At 45.0% G+C, this 24,155-nt stretch overlaps 1 protein-coding gene across 1 annotated transcript in view; it reads left to right on the plus strand.

The window, feature by feature from the left end:
• LOC135563726 (glutamate receptor ionotropic, NMDA 3A-like) overlaps nt 1-24,155 on the plus strand; it is a 55,585-nt gene that overhangs the window by 19,832 nt on the left and 11,598 nt on the right. Inside the window, 1 exon segment of the mRNA XM_065006844.1 lies at nt 19,667-20,307. Within this exon segment, the coding sequence (XP_064862916.1) occupies nt 19,667-20,307 (641 nt within the window).

The raw sequence follows: 24,155 nt of genomic DNA on the forward strand, positions 1-24,155 counted from the left end.
AAACCATTTGGGATTTAAGACAATAATGTTTCTGATCAAAAGAAGGAGTGATATAGTCCGTCTCTCCTCAACTCTTAGCTAAGAGAGACTGGCATCAATAGTATTTATATCAGCCCTCTGATTACAATGAAGAGCAAGACATTGTTCTGGGCCAACTGCAGCTTAACTAGGTCTTTCCTTGCAGCACTCAACCAAATGGCGGGACAATAATGAAGACAAGACAAAACTAGAGCCTAAAGGACTTTTGAGTGGGGTGTAAAAATAACAGAGCATATCTTTATTAATGACAGACCTCTCCCCATCTTTACAACCATTGAATCTATATGTTTTGACCATGACAGTTTACAATCTAAGGGAACACCAAGTAATTTAGTCACCTCAACTGGTTCAACAGCCACACCATTCATTACCAGATACAGCTGAGTTCTAGAATTTAGGGAATTATATGTACCAAATACAATGCTCTTTGTTTTAGAGATGTTCAGGACCAGTTTATTACTGGCCACCCATTCCAAAACAGACTGCAACTCTTTGTTAAGGGTTTCAGTGATTTCATTAGCTGTGGTTGCTGATGCGTATATGGTTGAATCATCAGTGTACATGGACACACATACTTTGTTTAAGGCCAGTGGCAGGTCATTAGTAAAAATAGAAAAGAGTAGAGGGCCTAGAGAGCTGCCCTGCGGTACACCACACTGTTTGACATTAGAGAAGCTTCCATTAAATAAAACCCTTTGAGATCTATTAGCTCTGAATCCACAATATGGCAGAGGTTGAAAAGCTATATGTTTTTTTCAACAACAGGTTATGGTCAATAATATCAAAGGCTGCACTAAAATCTAACAGTACAGATCTCACAATCTTGTAATTATCAATTTCTTCCAACCAATCATCAGTCATTTGTGTCGTCAGTGCAGTACATGTTGAGTGCCCTTCTCTGTAAGCATGCTGAAAGTCTGTTGTTAATTTGTTTACAGAGAAGTAGCATTGTATTTGATTAAACACATTTTATTCCAACAGTTTGGTAAGAGCTGGCAGACAGCTTATTGGTCTGCTGTTAGAACCAGTAAAGGCTGGTTTTTCCTGGGTAATTACTTTGGCATCCCTTTTTCTTGTGCCCACTTTACCAATAATTGGCAAATGGTTTTTACTTTTAATTTAAAGTACTCCAAAGTGTTTTATCCATCATTCTTTATATCATTGCTCGGGTTCTTCTTCTTTTTGTTGAGTTTAGTCACATCATTTCTCAATTTGCAGTAAGTCAGATGTGCAGCCAGACTTATTAGCCACTCCTTTTGCCCCATCTCTTTCAACAATACAGTTTTTCAATTCCTCATCAATCCATGGAGCCTTAACAGTTCTAACAGTCAGTTTCTTAACAGGTGCATGTTTAGACCTCTGTTTCCAGTCCTGTCTCTTCTATAAATGCTATATCCTTGTATTGCTACTGATGTATCATCAATCAATTATCTAAGTGAGTCTCAGAATGGCTAATATATGAATGTTATCTGATGTTAGCAAGTTATTGATTTCATGAACCTTATTTCTAAGGCTAGATACAGTATAAGTCAGAAGTTTACATACACCTTAGCCAAATACATTTAAAAATCAGTTTGACACAATTCCTGACATTTAATCCGAGTAAAAATTCCCTGTCTTAGGTCAGTTAGGATCACCACTTTATTTTAAGAATGTGAAGTGTCAGAATAATAATAGAGAGAATTATTTATTTTAGTTTTTATTTCTTTCATCACATTTCCAGTGGGTCAGAAGTTTACATACACTCAATTAATATATGCTAGCATTGCTTTAAATTGTTTAACTTGGGTCAAACGTTTCGGGTAGCCTTCCACAAGCTTCCCACAATAAGTTGGGTGATTTTTGGCCCCTTCCTCCTGACAGAGCTGGTGTAACTGAGTCAGGTTTGTAGGCCTCCTTGCTCGCACTCGCTTTTTCGGTTATGCCCACAAATGTTCTATGGGATTGAGGTCAGGGCTTTGTGATGGCCACCTCAATACCTTGACTTTGATGTCCTTAAGCCATTTTGCCACAACTTTGGAGGTATGCTTGGGGTCATTGTCCATTTAGAAGACTTTTCGCAACCAAGCTTTAACTTCCTGACTGATGTCTTGAGATGTTGCTTAAATAAAAAAAATCTTGCTTGTTTGTAGGTGACCAAATACTTATTTTCCACCATAATTTGCAAATAAATTCATTAAAAATCCTACAATGTGACTTTCTGGATTTTTTTCTTCTCATTTTGTCTGTCATAGTTGAAGTGTACCTATGATGAACATTACAGGCCTCTCTCATATTTTTAAGTGGGAGAACTTGCACAATTGGTGGCTGACTAAATACTTGTTTGCCCCACTGTATTAAAATGGGCTACAGCCCTTTCCTGCATAGGGGCGGCAGGGTAGCCTAGTGGTTAGTGCATTGGACTAGTAACCGAAAGGTTGCAAGTTCGAATCCCTGAGCTGACAAGGTACAAATCTGTCGTTCTGCCCCTGAACAGGCAGGCTGTCATTGAAAATAAGAATTTCTTCTTAACTGACTTGCCTAGTAAAATAAAGGTAAAAAAATAGCTTTTCAGAGATAGACGTAATATTGAAATGAGCAGACAAAGCAAGAGAGAATAAATATACATTCAGCAGTCCATTAATCATTTGGTTTTTGCTGCGGGGTTGAAGCTACAAACCCATAGTCTTGGCTCTCGCATCTCTTCCAGTCTTCTGGGAGGGAGGGTGGGAGGGTGGACAATGAGCCTGTCGTAGCGAATGTAAGCAATGTCCCCACGCGCTCTGGCAGCTTCCGTGGCTGGGATCAGCTACTTCCTCTTCTGGCCACAGCTTCAGGATAGTCCTCGTTGAGGAAGATATACATTCCTCTAAAGTTCTTGGCTCTTTCCAGAACAACTACCTTGTCCTTGAACCTCAGGAACTTGACCACTTGACCACCTGGGCTTGTCACCTGGGCCGGTGGTGGGTTTTCCAGTCCTGTGGGCGCGCTCCACCTCAATCTACTTGTGGTCCATCTTCAGTTTCTCAGAGATCATTTCCCTCACTTTGTTCTAATCTCCGTCCAGGTGTAATGTTGAGATTCTGCAATTCTGTTGTTCCGCTTTGATTGTCCCTCATTGTTATCATGGATTCACACACAGAGCAATGACTTGCAGATTGCTGTCACCTTGCTGTTCTCCTGTTTCAACTCATCGAGCAGACCCTGGGAGGACTGCAAACTGTTCTTCAGGACCTGGACCTCTCTGGTCAGGTCGTCCATTCTTTTATTAGTTGAATCCACCAGTATTTGGACAAAACACTTGAAGCTAATTTTCTTGTTGTAACAACTGCTTGTAGAACTATTTTTGTTTGTTTAAAAGATCCTTTATCTGTGATAGAGAGACACCACTGTCTTCAACGGTAATCCCACCGGCTTTGGTCTTTGTCATATTAGCTAGCAACGTTTACACTGTTACTCCTCGTAGTTTCCAGACAGGGCAGGTCACAGGGAAGATTAAAAACAGCAAACAGCAGGGATCTAGAAACCCGGGACAATCCGTGGTCTCAGTTCAAGCCCTCAAGAAACTCAGCTAGCGTATAGCTAACAGCTAGGCTCAGACCCGGACTTGGTCGGAAGGATCACTGAACAGAGAGTAGTAGTCCTAGCAACTGATGCCAACTGCGTCGTGGGATCCAAACTAAAAAGTTAGCTAGCTACTAAGAAACTTTCCAATATACATTTAAAACAACACACTTTCCAAAACAATAAACCGAGCTCTCCCTGTTTCCACGTTCAACAGGAAGTGACAGGGATTGGATATAAACAAGAGAGTTAAACTGGTTCATCATAAGAGGAGATGTTATATATTGGGATTGTTCCATTTGTACTTCCAGACTTGCCGTAGTTGTGCCCCAGAGCATCATGGGTGTTGGATGATGTATATTAGCATGTTCCAGAAAAATGGATAACGATTTAAAAATAAAAAAATAAGATTAACTGGGATCGAATTATCTCTCTCTGCCTCTCTCTGTCTCTCTCTGCCTCTCTCTCTCCTCTCTCTCTCTCTCTCTCTCTCTCTCTCTGCCTCTCTCTCTCTCTCTCTCTCTCTCTGCCTGTCTCTCTCTCTCTCTCTCTCTCTCTCTCTCTTCTCTCTCTCTCTCTCTCTCCTCTCAGCCTCTCAGCTCTCTCTGCCTCTCTCCTCTCTCTCTCTCTCTCTCTCTCCTTCTCTCTCTTTCTCTCTCTTTCTCTCTGCCTCTGCCTCTCTCTCTCTTTCTCTCTCTGCCTGTCTCTCTCTTTCTCTCTCTTCCTCTCTCTTTCTCTCAGCCTCTCAGCCTCTCTGCCTCTCTGCCTCTCTCTCTTTCTCTCTCTGCCTGTCTCTCTGCCCTTTTCTCTCCTTCTTTCTCTTTCTCTCTCTTTCTCTCTTTCTCTCTCTGCCTGTCTCTCTCTTTCTCTCTCTTCCTCTCTCTTTCTCTCTGCCTCTCAGCCTCTCTGCCCTCTCTCTCTTTCTCTCTCTGCCTGTCTCTCTCCTTCTCTCTCCTTCTCTCTCTTTCTCTCTCTTTCTCTCTGCCTCTCAGCCTCTCTGCCTCTCTGCCTCTCTCTCTTTCTCTCTCTGCCTGTCTCTCTCCTTCTCTCTCTTTTCTCTCTTTCTCTCAGCCTCTCTGCCTCTCTCTCTTTCTCTCTCTGCCTGTCTCTCAGCCTCTCTGCCTCTCTCTCTCCTTCTCTCTCTTTCTCTCTCTGCCTCTCAGCCTCTCTGCCTCTCTGCCTCTCTCTCTTTCTCTCTCTGCCTGTCTCTCTGCCCTTTTCTCTCCTTCTTTCTCTTTCTCTCTCTTTCTCTCTGCCTCTCTGCCTGTCTCTCTGCCTTTCTCTCTGCCTTTCTCTCCCTCTGTCTCTCTGTCCCTCTCTCCCTATCTCTCTGCCGGTCTCTGCCTTTCTCTCTCTGTCACTTTGTCTGTCTCTCTGCCCTTCTCTTTCTCTGCTCATCTCTGTCTCTCTCTCTGCCTGTCTCTCTGCCCTTCTCTCTCTCTGTTTCTCTGCCTGTATCTCTGCCCTTCTCTCTCTGCTTTTCTCTCTGCCCTTCTCTTTCTCTGCTAATCTCTTTCTCTCTCTCTCTGCCTGTCTCGCTGCCCTTCTCTCTCTCTGCTTTTCTCTCTGCCCTTCTCTCGCTTTGCCCTTTTCTTTCTCTGTCTCTTCCACTCTCCATTTCAATTTGCTTCATTGGTATACCGTGTAACGTATTGATACATATTGCCAAAGCACAATGTTACAATTGAAAATAGAGTAATTAACAGTTCTTTCTCTCTCATACCAAACATCAGATTAGACAGTTATCATCAGAACATTGGTATCTATGCTCTACAAGCACACTTCTCTGACCAGGCTGAGACCCAGGCTGAGACCCAGGCTGAGACCCAGGCAGAGACCCAGGCTGAGACCCAGGCAGAGACCCAGGCTGAGACCCAGGCAGAGACCCAGGCTGAGACCCAGGCAGAGACCCAGGCAGAGACCCAGGCTGAGACCCAGGCTGAGACCCAGGCAGAGACCCAGGCAGAGACCCAGGCAGAGACCCAGGCTGAGACCCAGGCTGAGACCCAGGCTGAGACCCAGGCAGAGACCGAGGCTGAGACCCAAGCAGAGACCCGGGCTGAGACCCAAGCAGAGACCCCGGCAGAGACCCAGGCAGAGACCCAGGCTGAGACCCAGGCAGAGACCCAGGCTGAGACCCAAGCAGAGACCCAGGCAGAGACCCAGGCAGAGACCCAGGCTGAGACCCAGGCTGAGACCCAGGCAGAGACCGAGGCTGAGACCCAAGCAGAGACCCGGGCTGAGACCCAGGCAGAGACCCCGGCAGAGACCCAGGCAGAGACCCAGGCTGAGACCCAGGCAGAGACCCAGGCTGAGACCCAGGCAGAGACCCAGGCAGAGACCCAGGCAGGATTTGAGACCCAGGCTGAGACCCAGGCTGAGACCCAGGCAGAGACCGAGGCTGAGACCCAAGCAGAGACCCGGGCTGAGACCCAAGCAGAGACCCCGGCAGAGACCCAGGCAGAGACCCGGGCTGAGACCCAGGCTGAGACCCAAGCAGAGACCCAGGCAGAGACCCAGGCAGAGACCCAGGCTGAGACCCAGGCTGAGACCCAGGCAGAGACCCAGGCAGAGACCCAGGCAGAGACCCAGGCTGAGACCCAGGAGAGACCCAGGCAGAGACCCAGGCTGAGACCCAGGCTGAGCCCCAGGCAGAGACCCAGGCTGAGACCCAGGCTGAGTCCCAGGCTGAGACCCAGACTGAGACCCAGGCTGAGACCCAGGCAGAGACCCAGGCAGAGACCCAGGCAGAGACCCAGGCTGAGACCAGGCTGAGACCCAGGCTGAGACCCAGGCTGAGACCCAGGCAGAGACCCAGGCAGAGACCCAGGCTGAGACCCATTAGCTGAACTGAAGGGTTCCCAGTTAGCAGAGACCAGGGCTGAACCCAGGCTGAGACCTGCCAAGGGCAACACAAGAAAAGTTACTGAAGGGTTCTGCTCATTAGCCATTAATAACTATTTACTGTGTATCAATACACATCGAATAACAGTTACAACAGTGGTGTGGTTGTCTGTAATTAGTTAAATCAAAAGGGTTCTGTAATTACCCTACTTTTAGTTAAACTGAAGGGTTCTGTAAATTAGTTACTATACGGAAGGGTTCTGGTTCCATGAAGGGTTCTGTGGCCCAAAGTAGTGCACTACATAGGGAATAGGGTGCCATTTGGGACTTGAAAGTTGTGTTTGAAGGGGATGAAAGTAGAGCCCTGAGGGCAACAAGGGTTTTTATGTTGTTCAATCGCAGCCTCCTGTTGATTGGGCTGATAAATCAAAATAAATCCTGTAATTAGTTAAACGGAAGGGTTCTGTAATTAGTTACCCTGAAGGGTTCTGTAATTAGTTACCCTGAAGGGTTCTGTAATTAGTTAAACTGAAGGGTTCTGTAATTAGTTACCCTGAAGGGTTCTGTAATTAGTTAAACTGAAGGGTTCTGTAATTAGTTACCCTGAAGGGTTCTGTAATTAGTTAAACTGAAGGGTTCTGTAATTAGTTAAACTGAAGGGTTCTGTAATTAGTTACCCTGAAGGGTTCTGTAATTAGTTAAACTGAAGGGTTCTGTAAATAGTTACCCTGAATGGTTCTGTAATTAGTTAACCGGAATGGTTCTGCAATTAGTTAACCGGAATGGTTCTGCAATTAGTTACCCTGAAGGGTTCTGTAATTAGTTAACTTGGCGGATTCTGGGAGCCATGCCACACGCTGGGGATAGATAGATAAATAGATAGTTAGATAGATGACCCCCCCACACACAGAAGCTAAGTCAGGTTTATCCAAGTCAGGTTGATCAAAGTCAGGTTTATATGAGTCAGGTTCATCTGATTCAGGTTTGATCTCAGGGTTGAAGCCCCCAGACATCACCATTACCATCAGGTCAATTGGGACTCATATTTTAATATGCTGCTGAAGTGGCAAGACGTCTTTGTTTTGACATCTGGAGATACATTCATGAAGGGATGAAGAGCTCTTCTTTAGTGTGTGTAGATTTGCCTGTTTTCTGTCTGTCAATTACAGGAAGTCGTCTTCACTATAGCCCCGGCCCCCTGGGGAAATGACCTAGCCTCACTAAGCATCTCATTCGGCCTCTCTGGAAAGACCCCCAGCTCATCTCCAGACAACAACTGTGTCCCAATTGGAACCCAATTCCGTGTGTTATTTAACAAGGCAATTCAGTGTATCGTCCACTACGTTGCGTCAAGATGGTGCCGACAGACATGGCAGCTCTGCATCTAACTCCTAAGAAACTTCTTAGTATTTCTTTATTTTGTGTGTTATTTATTGTATTAGTTGCTCAGAACGTTTTTTTGTGTTATTACCTACAGCTGGAAATAACTATGGAATATCAGAGTGGCGGTAACTCACCAGCATTACGACCAGGAATACGACTTTCCCAAATTGGATCCTTTGTTCGTACCCCCCAGGGCAATAGAACTTATCCCAGAGGCTGCTCCAAGACACTGCTGGCGGAGAAGATATTCAAAGTGGACTTCTAGTCCAGCTCAGGAGGCATGCACACCATCCACCACTTCCATCCACCACTTCCGAGTATATTACTCGCTAATGTTCAGTCTATGGACAATAAAGTAGACAAGCTCAGGGTGAGGGTCTCCTTCCAGAGAGACATCAGGAACTGTAACATACTCACGGAATCATGGCTCTCTCTGAATATATTAACCCTGTCCATATAGCCAGCTGGATATTCAGTTCATTGTGCCGACAGAAATAAATATCTCTCCCGGAAGAAGTGTATGTTGTGTGGTGTATGTTTTCATGATTAACTACTCATGGTGTGATTGTGATAACATACAGAACCTCAAGTCCTATTGTTCACCCAACTTAGAATACCTCACAATCAAATGCAGACCATATTACCATATAATTATCTTCGGTTATAGTCATAGCCGTGTATATTCCCCCTCAAGCCTGATACCACGACGGCCCTCAAGGAACTACACTGGGATTTGTGCAATCTGGAAACCATATATGATGAGGCCGCATTTATTGTAGCTGGGGATTTTAACAAAGCAAATTTGAGGAAAACTGTCCCGAAGCTCTACCAACAAATTGACTTAAGCACTCGATCTGGAAATTCAATAGACCACTGCTACTCTCCTTTTCAAGATTCCTACAAGGCCCTCCCCCGCCTTCCCTCGGCAAATCAGATCACGACTCCATTTTGCTCCTTCCTTCCTATAGCCAGACGCTCAAACAGGAAGTACCCCGTGCTATAGGTATATTCAATGCTGGTCTGACCAATCATAATCTATGCTTCAAGGTTGTTTTGGTCATGTGGATGTGATACGTTCCAGGGTAGACTACGAGAATAACATTGACGTATACATGGACACGGTGACTGAGTTCATCAGGAAGTGTATAGGTGATGTTCTTCCCACGGTGACTATTAAAACTACCCAAACCAGAAACCGTAGACAGATGGCAGCAATCGCTCAAAACTGAAAGTGCGAATTACCACATTTATCCATGGCAAGGTGACTGGGAATATGGGTGAATACAAACAGTGTAGTTCTTCCCTCCGCAAGGCAATCAAACAGGCAAAACGTCAGTACAGAGACAAAATGGAGTCGCAAATAAATGGCTCAGACACAAGACGTATGTGGCAGGGTCTACAGACAATTACAAAGTGAAAACCAGTCATGTTGCAAAGACATCTTGCTCCAGGACACACTAAACACCTTGTTCGCTCGCTTTGAGGATAACACAGTGCCATCGACACTCCCAAGGACTGTGGGATCTCATAAGACATTAGAGCGTGTTAACCCTCGCAAGGCTGCTAGCCCAGACGGCATCCCTAGCTGCGTCCTCAGAGCATGCGCAGATCAGCTATCTGGAGTATTTACGGACATATTCAATCTCTCCCTATCCCAGTCCGCTGTCCCCACTTGCTTCAATATGTCCACCATTGTTCCTGTACCCAAGAAAGCGAAGGTAACTGAACTAATTGACTATCACCCCGCAGCCCTATCTTCTGTCATCATGAAGTGCTTTGAGATGCTAGTTAAGGATCATATCACCTCTACCTTACCTGACACCCTAGACCCACTCCAATTTTCTTACCGCCCCAATTGGTCCACAGACAATGCAATCCATCTGGATAAGAGGAATACCTATGTAAAAAATGTTTTTGATTGACTATAGCTCAGCCTTCAACACCATAGTACCCTCCAAGCTCATCATTATTCTCGGGGCCTTGAGTCTGAACCCCGATCTGTGCAACTGGGTCCTGGACTTCCTAATGGGCCGCCCCCATGTGGTGAAGGTAGGAAACAACAGCTCCACTTCGCTGATCTTCAACACAGGGGCCCCACAAGGGTGCGTTCTGAGCCCCCTCCAGTACTCTCTGTTCACCGATGACTGCATGGCCACGCATGCCTCCAACTCAATCATCAGGTTTGCAAGCATCACAACAGTAGTCTACACCTGATTACCAACAACGATGAGACAGGGAGGAGGTGAGGGCCCTGACGGAGTGGTGCCAGGAAAAATAACCTCTGCCTCAACGTCACCAAAACTAAGGAGCTGCTCAAGGACTTCAGGAAACAGCAGAGGGAGCATGCCCCGTATCCACATCGACGGGACCGCAGTGGAGAAAGTGGAAAGCTTTAAGTTCCTCAGTGCCCACATCACTGACGATCAGAAATGGTCCACCCACAGAGACAATGTGGTGAAGAAGGCGCAACAGTGCCTCTTCAACCTCAGGTGTCTGAAGACATGTGGCTTTGCCCCTAAGACCCTCAGAAACTTTTACAGATGCACAATTGAGAGCATCCTGTCTAGCTATATCACCGCCTGGTACGGCAACTTCGGCAACTTCACCAACCACAATGGCGGGGCTCTGCAGAAAGTGGTGCGGTCTGCCCAATGCGTCACCGGGGGCACACTGCCTGAGGCATGTATTTGGGCTGCAATTTCTGAGGCTGGTAGCTCTAATGAACTTATCCTCTGCAGCAGAGGTAACTCTGGGTCTTCCGTTCCTGTGGCGGTCCTCATCAAATCAAATCAAATCAAATCAAATGTTATTTGTCACATACACATGGTTAGCAGATGTTAATGCGAGTGTAGCGAAATCCTTGTGCTTCTAGTTCCGACAATGCAGTGATAACCAACAAGTAATCTAACTAACAATTCCAAAACTACTGTCTTATACACAGTGTAAGGGGATAAGGAATATGTACATAAGGATATATGAATGAGTGATGGTACAGAGCAGCATACAGTAGATGGTATCGAGTACAGTATATACATATGAGATGAGTATGTAGACAAAGTAAACAAAGTGGCATAGTTAAAGTGGCTAGTGACATAAGGATGCAGTCGATGATCTAGAGTACAGTATATACATATGCATATGAGATGAATAATGTAGGGTAAGTAACATTATATAAGGTAGCATTGTTTAAAGTGGCTAGTGATATATTTACATCATTTCCCATCAATTCCCATTATTAAAGTGGCTGGAGTTGGGTCAGTGTCAATGACAGTGTGTTGGCAGCAGCCACTCAATGTTAGTGGTGGCTGTTTAACAGTCTGATGGCCTTGAGATAGAAGCTGTTTTTCAGTCTCTCCGTCCCAGCTTTGATGCACCTGTACTGACCTCGCCTTCTGGATGATAGCGGGGTGAACAGGCAGTGGTTCGGGTGGTTGATGTCCTTGATGATCTTTATGGCCTTCCTGTAACATCGGGTGGTGTAGGTGTCCTGGAGGGCAGGTAGTTTGCCCCGGTGATGCGTTGTGCAGACCTCACTACCCTCTGGAGAGCCTTATGGTTGAGGGCGGAGCAGTTGCCGTACCAGGCGGTGATACAGCCCGCCAGGATGCTCTCGATTGTGCATCTGTAGAAGTTTGTGAGTGCTTTTGGTGACAAGCCAAATTTCTTCAGCCTCCTGAGGTTGAAGAGGTGCTGCTGCGCCTTCTTCACGACGCTGTCAGTGTGAGTGGACCAATTCAGTTTGTCTGTGATGTGTATGCCGAGGAACTTAAAACTTGCTACCCTCTCCACTACTGATCCATCGATGTGGATAGGGGGGTGTTCCCTCTGCTGTTTCCTGAAGTCCACAATCAGTTTTGTTGACGTTGAGTGTGAGGTTATTTTCCTGACACCACACTCAGAGGGCCCTCACCTCCTCCCTGTAGGCCGTCTCGTCGTTGTTGGTAATCAAGCCTACCACTGTTGTGTCGTCCGCAAACTTGATGATTAAGTTGGAGGCGTGCATGGCCACGCAGTCGTGGGTGAACAGGGAGTACAGGAGAGGGCTCAGAACGCACCCTTGTGGGGCCCCCGTGTTGAGGATCAGCGGGGAGGAGATGTTGTTGCCTACCCTCACCACCTGGGGGCGGCCCGTCAGGAAGTCCAGTACCCAGTTGCACAGGGCGGGGTCGAGACCCAGGGTCTCGAGCTTGATGACGAGCTTGGAGGGTACTATGGTGTTGAATGCCGAGCTGTAGTCGATGAACAGCATTCTCACATAGGTATTCCTCTTGTCCAGGTGGGTTAGGGCAGTGTGCAGTGTGGTTGAGATTGCATCGTCTGTGGACCTATTTGGGCGGTAAGCAAATTGGAGTGGGTCTAGGGTGTCAGGTAGGGTGGAGGTGATATGGTCCTTGACTAGTCTCTCAAAGCACTTCATGATGACGGAAGTGAGTGCTACGGGCGGTAGTCGTTTAGCTCAGTTACCTTAGCTTTCTTGGGAACAGGAACAATGGTGGCCCTCTTGAAGCATGTGGGAACAGCAGACTGGTATAGGGATTGATTGAATATGTCCGTAAACACACCGGCCAGCTGGTCTGCGCATGCTCTGAGGGCGCGGCTGGGGATGCCGTCTGGGCCTGCAGCCTTGCGAGGGTTAACACGTTTAAATGTCTTACTCACCTCGGCTGCAGTGAAGGAGAGACCGCATGTTTTCGTTGCAGGCCGTGTCAGTGGCACTGTATTGTCCTCAAAGCGGGCAAAAAGTTATTTAGTCTGCCTGGGAGCAAGACATCCTGGTCCGTGACTGGGCTGGGTTTCTTCTTGTAGTCCGTGATTGACTGTAGACCCTGCCACATGCCTCTTGTGTCTGAGCCATTGAATTGAGATTCCACTTTGTCTCTGTACTGACGCTTAGCTTGTTTAATAGCCTTGCGGAGGAATAGCTGCATTGTTTATATTCGGACATATTACCAGACACCTTGCCCTGATTAAAAGCAGTGGTTCGCTTTCAGTTTCACGCGAATGCTGCCATCAATCCACGGTTTCTGGTTTGGGAATGTTTTTATCGTTGCTATGGGAACGACATCTTCGACGCACGTTCTAATGAACTCGCACACCGAATCAGCGTATTCGTCAATATTTCCATCTGACGCAATACGAAACATGTCCCAGTCCACGTGATGGAAGCAGTCTTGGAGTGTGGAGTCAGCTTGGTCTGACCAGCGTTGGACAGACCTCAGCGTGGGAGCCTCTTGTTTTAGTTTCTGCCTGTAGGCAGGGAGGATCAGCAAAATGGAGTCGTGGTCAGCTTTTCCGAAAGGGGGCGGGGCAGGGCCTTATATGCGTCGCGGAAGTTAGAGTAACAATGATCCAAGGTTTTACCACCCCTGGTTGCGCAATCGATATGCTGGTAAAATTTAGGGAGTCTTGTTTTCAGATTAGCTTTGTTAAAATCCCCAGCTACAATGAATGCAGCCTCCGGACAAATGGTTTCCAGTTTGCAAAGAGTTAAATAAAGTTTGTTCAGAGCCATCGATGTGTCTGCTTGGGGGGGGATATATACGGCTGTGATTATAATCGAGGAGAATTCTCTTGGAAGATAATGCGGTCTACATTTGATTGTGAGGAATTCTAAATCAGGTGCACAGAAGGATTTGAGTTCCTGTATGTTTCCTTCATCACACCATGTCTCGTTAGTCATGAGGCATACGCCCCCGCCACTCTTCTTACCAGAAAGATGTTTGTTTCTGTCCGCGCGATGCGTGGAGAAACCCGTTGGCTGCACCGCATCGGATAGCGTCTTCCCAGTAAGCCATGTTTCTGTGAAGCAGAGAACGTTGCAGTCTCTGATGTCCCTCTGGAATGCTACCCTTGCTCGGATTTCGTCAACCTTGTTGTCAAGAGACTGGACATTGGCAAGAAGAATGCTGGGGAGTGGTGCACGATGTGCCCTTTTTCGGAGTCTGACCAGAACACCGCCTCGTTTCCCTCTTTTTCGGAGTCGTTTCCTTGGGTCGCTGCATGCGATCCATTCCGTTGTCCTGTTTGTAAGGCAGAACACCGGATCCGCGTCGCGGAAAACATATTCTTGGTCGTACTGATGGTGAGTTGGCGCTGATCTTATATTCAGTAGTTCTTCTCCTCTGTATGTAATGAAACCTAAGATGACCTGGGGTACTAATGTAAGAAATAACACGTAAAAAAACAAAAAACTGCATAGTTTCCTAGGAACGCGAAGCGAGGCGGCCATCTCAGTCGGCGCCGGAATCACAGATTCATGAGAGCCAGTTAACTCTAATGAACTTATCCTCTGCAGCAGAGGTAACTGTGGGTCCTTATTTCCTGTGGCGGTCCTCATGAGAGACAGCAGAGGTAACTCTGGGTCTTCCTTTCCTGTGGCGGTCCTCATGAGAGACAGCAGAGGTAACTCTGGGTCTTCCTTTCCTGTGGCGGTCCTCATGAGAGCCAGTTAACTCTAATGAACTGATCCTCTGCAGCAGAGGTAACTCTGGGTCTTCCTTTCCTGTGGCGGTCCTCATGAGAGCCAGTTAACTCTAATGAACTTATCCTCTGCAGCAGAGGTAACTGTGGGTCCTTCTTTCCTGTGGCGGTCCTCATGAGAGACAGCAGAGGTAACTCTGGGTCTTCCTTTCCTGTGGCGGTCCTCATGAGAGACAGCAGAGGTAACTCTGGGTCTTCCTTTCCTGTGGCGGTCCTCATGAGAGACAGCAGAGGTAACTCTGGGTCTTCCATTCCTGTGGCGGTCCTCATGAGAGCCAGTTAACTCTAATGAACTGATCCTCTGCAGCAGAGGTAACTCTGGGTCTTCCTTTCCTGTGGCGGTCCTCATGAGAGCCAGTTAACTCTAATGAACTTATCCTCTGCAGCAGAGGTAACTATGGGTCCTTCTTTCCTGTGGCGGTCCTCATGAGAGCCAGCAGAGGTAACTCTGGGTCTTCCTTTCCTGTGGAGGTCCTCATGAGAGCCAGCAGAGGTAACTCTGGGTCTTCCTTTCCTGTGGAGGTCCTCATGAGAGCCAGTTAACTCTAATGAACTGATCCTCTGCAGCAGAGGTAACTCTGGGTCTTCCTTTCCTGTGGTGGTCCTCATGAGAGCCAGTTAACTCTAATGAACTGATCCTCTGCAGCAGAGGTAACTCTGGGTCCTTCTTTCCTGTGGAGGTCCTCATGAGACTGATCCTCTGCAGCAGAGGTAACTCTGGGTCTTCCTTTCCTGTGGAGGTCCTCATGAGAGACAGCAGAGGTAACTCTGGGTCTTCCTTTCCTGTGGAGGTCCTCATGAGAGCCAGCAGAGGTAACTCTGGGTCTTCCTTTCCTGTGGCGGTCCTCATGAGAGACAGCAGAGGTAACTCTGGGTCTTCCTTTCCTGTGGCGGTCCTCATGAGAGACAGCAGAGGTAACTCTGGGTCTTCCTTTCCTGTGACGGTCCTCATGAGAGACAGCAGAGGTAACTCTGGGTCTTCCTTTCCTGTGGCGGTCCTCATGAGAGACAGCAGAGGTAACTCTGGGTCTTCCTTTCCTGTGGCGGTCCTCATGAGAGACAGCAGAGGTAACTCTGGGTCTTCCTTTCCTGTGGCGGTCCTCATGAGAGCCAGTTTCATCATAGCGCTTGATGGTTTTTGCGACTGCACTTGAAGAAACTTTAAAAGTTATTGAAATGTTCCTTATTGACTGACCTTCATGTCTTAAAGTAAATATGGACTGTCGTTTCTCTTTGCTTATTTGAGCTGTTCTTGCCATAATATGGACTTGGTATTTTTACCAAATAGGGCTATCTTCTGTTTACCACCCCTACCTTGTCACAACTGATTGGCTCAAACATTAAAACACATTAGATAAATTCCACAAATGATCTGAAATGGTTCTCCTCGTCATCAAAGGAAGAGTAGTCAAGATCGGACCAAAATGCAGCGTGATATGTGTCCATGTTAATATTTTAAATCAACTGACCACTGAATGACAAAACAACAAAGAGAGTGAACGAAACAGTCCTGTAAGGTGCAACAACACAAAACAGAAAACAACAACTCACAAATCAAGTGGGAAAAACAGGGTGCCTAAGTATGGTTCTCAATCAGGGACAACGATTGACAGCTGCCTCTGATTGAGAACCATACCAGGCCAAACACATAGAAAACCAAAACTAGAACAACACATAGAATGCCCTGACCAACCTAAACAAGAAAGATAACAAGGGAACTAAGGTCAGGACGTGACATGGTCTGTTAACAAGCCTGTTAAATGAAATGCATTCCAGGTGACTACCTCATGAAGCTGGTTGAGAGAATATATATATATATATACAGTACCAGTCAAAAGTTTGGGCACCCCTACTCATTCTAGAGTTTTTCTTTATTTTTACTCGTCTACAATGTAGATTAATAGTGAAGAAATCAAAACTATGAAATAGCACATATGGAATCATATAGTAACCAATAAATTGTCAAACAAATTATTAGAAAATAGTACAAATAAAGAAAAATCCTAGAATGAGTAGGCCAAACTTTGACTGGTTCTGTATACTGTACAGTTCAAGTCGGATGTTTACATACACTTAGGTTGGAGTCACTGAAACTCATTTTTCAACCACTCCACAAATGTATTGTTAACAAACTATAGTTTTGGCAAGTCGGTTAGGACATCTACTTTGTATATACGTATATGACACAAGTAATTTTTCAAACAATTGTTTACAGACAGGTTATTTCACTTAAAATTCACTGTATCACAATTCCAGTGGGTCAGAAGTTTACAAACACTAAGTTGACTGTGCCTTTAAACAGCTTGGAAAATTCCAGGAAATGATGTCATGGCTTTAGAAGCTTCTGATAGGCTAATTGACATCATTTGAGTCAATTGGAGGTGTACCTGTGGATGTATTTCAAGGTCTACCTTCAAACTCAGTGCCTCTTTGCTTGACATCATGGGAAAATCAGAAGAAATGAGCCAAGACCTCCAAAAAATATTGTAGACCTCCGCAAAGCAACACTGATTGACAATAAATGTCACATGCTGTTGTGCAAATGGAATAGACAACAGGTGGAAATTATAGGCAATTAGCAAGACACCCCCAATAAAGGAGTGGTTCTGCAGGTGGTGACCACAGACCAATTCTCAGTTCCTATGCTTCCTGGCTGATGTTTTGGTCACTTTTGAATGCTGGCGGTGCTTTCACTCTAGTGGTAGCATGAGACGGAGTCTACAACCCACACAAGTGGCTCAGGTAGTGCAGCTCATCCAGGATGGAACATCAATGCGAGCTGTGGCAAGAAGGTTTGCTGTGTCTGTCAGCGTAGTGTCCAGAGCATGGAGGCGCTACCAGGAGACAGGCCAGTACTTCAGGAGATGTGGAGGAGGCCGTAGGAGGGCAACAACCCAGCAGCAGGACCGCTACCTCCGCCTTTGTGCGGAGGAGCAGGAGGAGCACTGTCAGAGCCCTGCAAAATGACCTCCAGCAGGCCACAAATGTGCATGTGTTTGCTCAAACAGTCAGAAACAGACTCCATGAGGGTGGTATGAGGGCACGACGTTCACAGGTGGGGGTTGTGCTTACACCCCAACACCGTGCAGGACGTTTGGCATTTGCCAGAGAACACCAAGATTGGCAAATTCGCCACTGTTGCCCTGTGCTCTTCACAGATGAAAGCTGTTCACACTGAGCACATGTGACAGATGTGACAGAGTCTGGAGACGCCGTGGAGAACGTTATGCTGCCTGCAACATCCTCCAGCATGACCGGTTTGGCGGTGGGTCAGTCATGGTCAGTCATGGTGTGTCAGTCATGGGTCAGTCATGGTGTGGGGTGGCATTTCTTTGGGGGGCCGCAGAGCCCTCCATGTGCTCGCCAGAGGTAGCCTGACTGCCATTAGGTACCGAGATAAGATCCTCAGACCCCTTGTGAGACCATATGCTGGTGCGGTTGGCCCTGGGTTCCTCCTAATGCAAGACAATGCTAGACCTCAGGTGGCTGGAGTGTGTCAGCAGTTCCTGCAAGCGGAAGGCATTGATGCTATGGACTGACCCGCCCGTTCCCCAGACCTGAATCCAATTGAGCACATCTGGGACATCATGTCTCGCTCCATCTACCAACGCCACGTTGCACCACAGACTGTCCAGGAGTTGGCAGATGCTTTAGTCCAGGTCTGGGAGGAGATCCCTCAGGAGACCATCCGCCACCTCATCAGGAGCATGCCCAGGCGTTGTAGGGAGGTCATACAGGCACATGGAGGCCACACACACTACTGAGCCTCATTTTGACTTGTTTTAAGGACATTACATCAAAGTTGGATCAGCCTGTAGTGTGGTTTTCCACTTTAATTTTGAGTGTGACTCCAAATCCATTGATAATTGTTGTGTGACTTTGTTGTCAGCACATTCAACTATGTAAAGAAAAAACTATTTAATAAGAATATTTCATTCATTCACATCTAGGATATGTTATTTTAGTGCTGCCTTTATTATTTTAAGCAGTGTATAACTGTTTGGCTATAATGACCATTGTTATGTTTGGAGGAAAAAGGAGAGTCTTGCAAGCCGAAGAACACCATCCCAGCCATGAAGAACGGGGGTGGCAGCATCATGTTCTGGGGGTCCTTCGCTGCAGTAGGGACTGGTGCTCTTCACAAAATAGATGGCATCATGAGGAACAAAAATTATGTGGATATATTGAAGCAACATCTCAAGACATCAGTCAGTAAGTTAAAGCTTGGTCGCTATTGGGTCTTCCAAATGAACAATAACCCCAAGCATACTTCCAAAGATGTGGCAAAATGGCTTAAGGACAACAAAGTCAAGGTTGTGGAGTGGCCATCACAAAGCCCTGACCTCAACCCTATAGAAAATTTGTGGGCAGAACTGAAAAAGCGTGTGCGTGCAAGGAGGCCTACAAACCTGACTCCGTTACACCAGCTCTATCAGGAGGAATGGGCCAAAATTCACCCAACTTATTGTGGGAAGCTTGTGGAAGGCAACCCAAAACGTTTGACCCAAATTAAGCTACCAATTACTAATTGAATGTATGTAAACGTCTGACCCACTGGGAATGTGATGAAAGAAATAAAAGCTAAAATAAATAATTCTCTCTACTATTATTCTGACATTTCACATTCTTAAAATAAAGTGGTGATCCTAACTGACATAAGACAGGGAATTTTTACTAGGATTAAATGTCAGGAATTGTGAAAAACTGAGTTGAAATGTATTTGGCTAAGGTGTATGTAAACTTCTGACTTATACTGTATGTACAGTTTGAGTCCAAGCCCTGGTGCCACAGCTTCTCTTCACACTGGGCAAAAACTGGTTGAATCAATGTTATTTCATCAGCAAGAATTCAGTGTGATGACGTTGAATCAACGTGGAATACTGACTGGATTTGCAAAAAGTCATCAACGTAAGGGAGGGAATTCAGTTATTCTTTTCACCCAACTTTAACCTAAAGCCAATGGCATGGTCAAATGTTTGGTTGATTTCACGTTGAATTCATGTAGTTTGACAACTCATCCAAATTTAAATCAAAACTGGATGTTGATCTGATGCCTGTACCCAGTGGGTGCTGAGATTAGTGATAACCTAATACGATGACAGACACACTGGTTCTAGTCAGCCAGTTATAGTTAGTCTATAAATTAAACATGGTTATTTTGCATATCACTAACAAATCTCTCTCTCTCTCTCTGTCTCTGTCTCTGTCTCTCTCTCTCTCTCTCTCTCTCTCTCTCTCTCTCTCTCTCTCTCTCTCTCTCTGTCTCTCTCTCTGTCTCTCTCTCTGTCTCTCTCTCTCTCTCTCTCTCTCTCTCTCTCTCTCCCTCTCTCCCTCTCTTTCCTCTCCTCTCCCTCTCTCTCTCTCTCCTTCCCTTCAGAACCCTCTCCATTTCCAGATGCCGATGCAGAACCCGGCCCTGCCCCAGGTGGAGCTGCTCTACTCCCTGCTGGTGATCAACAGCTGGTATGACGTCAGCCTCCTGCTCTGTCATGAATGGAATGTTTCCAGCTTCCTGGTTCGTCTCCGTAACAACACCAAGTTCCACCTGGGTTCTGTGGTCAACATCACCAACTCCAGCACCTCGCCCAACTCTCACCCTAACAGCTCCGTCTCCAAGGCCGACTTCCAGACCTCTCTACGGGGATACCTGGAGTCCATCAAGGAGTCAACGTCTACAGTCGTAACATTCGGCTGCGACATCCGGGACATCAAGAGGATCTTTAACGTGGTGACCAAGCTGGGCCTGATGCTGCCAGAGTACCACTGGGTGTTGGGGGACACGCAGGACGTGGAGGAGCTGAGGACCGAGGGGCTGCCGGCGGGACTGCTGGCCCATGGCAGGATGGGGACTCCCTCCCTGGATCACTACGTACAGGATGGGCTGGAGCTGGTGGCCCGGGTGGTGGGGTCAGCTGCGTACTGCTCTCCTGAGCTCGCCCTCATCCCCTCCATCACCAACTGCATGGATACACAGAGCAGCCAGAACAGGAACATGACCTCAGGGAAATATCTGTCCAGGTGCAGTACTGATGCTGATTCACTTCTCATATAAGCATTAATAAAGACGTTTGTGGTGATTTAGTCCAAGTGCATGATTCAGAATAGGTCTGTATAATTCAGCACAATAGGTCTATATGATTTAGTACAATAGGTATATATGATTCAGTACAATAGGTCTATGTGATTCAGTACAATAGGTCTATATAATTCAGTTAAATATATCTATATGATTCAGTACAATATGCCTATATGATTCCTTTCAATAGATCTATATGATTTACTACAATAAGTCTATATGATTCAGGACAATATGTTTATATGATTCAGTACAATAGGTATATATGATTCAGTACAATATATGATTCATTTCAATAGGTCTATATGATTCAGGACAGTAGGTTTATATGATTCATTTCAATAGGTCTATGTGATTCATTTCAATAGGTCTATATTATTCAGTACAATAGGTCTATATGATTCAATACTTGTTAACACATGATAATCTCAGGGAAATATCTGGCCTGGTGCAGTATGATAAATACACTGATGCTGAGATATTACTGTCAAGTATGATAAATACACTGATGCTGAGATATTACTCAGTCAAGTATGACAAATACACTGATGCTGAGATATTACTGTCAAGTATGATGAATACACTGATGCTGAGATATTACTGTCAAGTATGATAAATACACTGATGCTGAGATATTACTGTCAAGTATGATAAATACACTGATGCTGAGATATTACTGTCAAGTATGATAAATACACTGATGCTGAGATATTACTGTCAAGTATGATAAATACACTGATGCTGAGATATTACTCAGTCAAGTATGACAAATACACTGATGCTGAGATATTACTGTCAAGTATGACAAATACACTGATGCTGAGATATTACTGTCAAGTATGATAAATACACTGATGCTGAGATATTACTGTCAAGTATGATAATACACTGATGCTAAGATATTACTCAATCAAGTATGACAAATACACTGATGCTGAGATATTACTCAATCAAGTATGATAAATACACTGATGCTAAGATATTACTCAATCAAGTATGACAAATACACTGATGCTGAGATATTACTGTCAAGTATGATAAATACACTGATGCTGAGATATTACTGTCAAGTATGATAAATATACTGATTCTAAGATATTACTCAGTCAAGTATGATGAATACACTGATGCTGAGATATTACTGTCAAGTATGATAAATACACTGATGCTAAGATATTACTCAATCAAGTATGACAAATACACTGATGCTGAGATATTACTGTCAAGTATGATAATATACTGATGATGAGATATTACTCAATCAAGTATGATATAACACTGATGCTGAGATATTACTGTCAAGTATGATAAATACACTGATGCTAAGATATTACTCAGTCACTTATGATAAGTACACTGATGCTGAGATATTACTGTCAAGTATGATAAATACACTGATTTTATTTTATTTTATTTTATTTTTTATTTCACCTTTATTTAACCAGGTAAGCAAGTTGAGAACAAGTTCTCATTTACAATTGCGACCTGGCCAAGATAAAGCAAAGCAGTTCGACACATACAACGACACAGAGTTACACATGGAGTAAAACAAACATACAGTCAATAATACAGTAAAAAAAAAACAAGTCTATATACAATGTGAGCAAATTAGGTGAGAAGGGAGGTAAAGGCAAAAAAGGCCATGGTGGCAAAGTAAATACAATATAGCAAGTAAAACACTGGAATGGTAAGATATTACTCAGTCAAGTATGATAATACACTGATGCTGAGATATTACTCAAATGGCACCCTATGTAGTGTCGTGAAGTTATTTTAATCAGAGCCCTGGTCAACAGTAGTGCACTATTTATTTTACCTTTATTTAACCAGGCAAGTCAATTAGGAACAAATTCTTATTTTCAATGACGGCCCAGGAACAGTAGGTTAACTGCCTTGTTCAGGGGCTGAACAACAGATTTTTAACTTGTCAGCTCGGGGATTCCATCCAGGACCCTTTCGGTTACTAGTCCAACGCTCTAACTACTAGGCTACCTGCCGCCCCTGCCTCCACATTCTACTATAAGAAATAGGATGTAATTTGAGGCCAGTCTGTCAGTACAATAGGCTTGCATGGTACACTACTGTTTTAATTCTACCCTAAGGATCAGATTTATTCAGAATTATCATGATGGTATGGAGCTTTATTATGGTATGGAGTACTATGGAGTATTATCGAGTATTATGATGGTATGGAGTACTATGATGGTCCGGAGTATCATGATGGCACAGAGTATTTTGGAGTATTACGATGGTATGGAGTATTATGGAGTAGCATGACGGTATGGAGTATTATGGAGTATTATGACGGTATGGAGTATTATGATGGTATAGATTATTATGATGGTATAGATTATTATGATGGTATGGAGTATTAGAATACTTAATATTGACGTTTTAACTCTGGTATGGGGACAACACTAGATGTACTGTATCATGTTTTATGACATATGCCTCTTTTAAAATGCCACAACAACATTGACAACAGACCACCTGATGTGACATTGAATAGAGCTCAGTAGAATGTCATTCAGGGAAGGTAGGTGACTGAGATAAGCGAGCCCTGTATGACAGTTTTAGACAGTGGAAAGTGGACATTCTGCTGCCGTAGAGACACGGTTCAGTGGTTCTGCTGTCTATTCAGAGCATGTCAGTGACCTGAGGAGAGTCATGCTCTGCGGACCTTTCTGTCTTGATGGATCGATCCCTCTGCGTCCCAATTTACTACCTATTCCCTTCATAGAGCACTACTTTTGATCAGGTCCCGTAGGGTAGTGCACTATATTAGTAGTGCACTGTAAAGAGAATAGAGAGCCATTTGGGACATATGCACTCTTATGCCTGCAGACTCTTCCTCCTCCTCTTCCTCCTCCTCATCTTCCTCCTCATACTCCTCCTCCTCCTTACCTGCAACCTCTGTTCTCCTATCTGCAGTGTTTCTAAACATTCTATCTGCAGTGTTTCTAAATATTCTGCTATCTGCAGTGTTTCTAAACATTCTGCTATCTGCAGTGTTTCTAAACAATACCTATCTGCAGTGTTCCTAAACATTCTGCTATCTGCAGTGTTTCTAAACATTCTGCTATCTGCAGTGTTTCTAAACATTCTGCTATCTGCAGTGTTTCTAAACATTCTGCTATCTGCAGTGTTCCTAAACATTCACCTATCTGCAGTGTTCCTAAACATTCTGCTATCTGCAGTGTTTCTAAACATTCTGCTATCTGCAGTGTTTCTAAACATTCTGCTATCTGCAGTGTTTCTAAACATTCTGCTACCTGCAGTATTTCTAAATATTCCCCTATCTGCAGTGTTTCTAAATATTCCGCTATCTGCAGTGTTCCTTCCTGACAGATTTTGACCTATGTCAGACTTCTGTCTTCCCTGTGGTCTGAGGAGGTTAAGCTGTAGCAGCCAGCACAACAAACAAACAAACACACACACACACACACACACACACACACACACACACACACGCACACACACACACACACACATTGCAGACACACACACACACACACACACACACACACACATTGCAGACACACACACAATGTTGCAGACACACACTCACATTGCAGACACACACACACACACACAATGTTGCAGACACACACACACACACAAACAAACAAACAAACACAACTGTAAAGTCAGGTGTTGGTTACCCACCAACCGGTCACTCCAACAGCTCAGTTTGCCATAATAAAAAAATAATAAAATAAATCAATAAAAGCACAGCTTGCAAGAGAACAATGAAATAGGAACCGTTTATCTTTTAGGAAAGGTCTTCCAG

This window comes from Oncorhynchus nerka, linkage group LG22 (assembly GCF_034236695.1).
Source record: "Oncorhynchus nerka isolate Pitt River linkage group LG22, Oner_Uvic_2.0, whole genome shotgun sequence".
Classification (NCBI taxonomy): Eukaryota; Metazoa; Chordata; class Actinopteri; order Salmoniformes; family Salmonidae; genus Oncorhynchus; species Oncorhynchus nerka.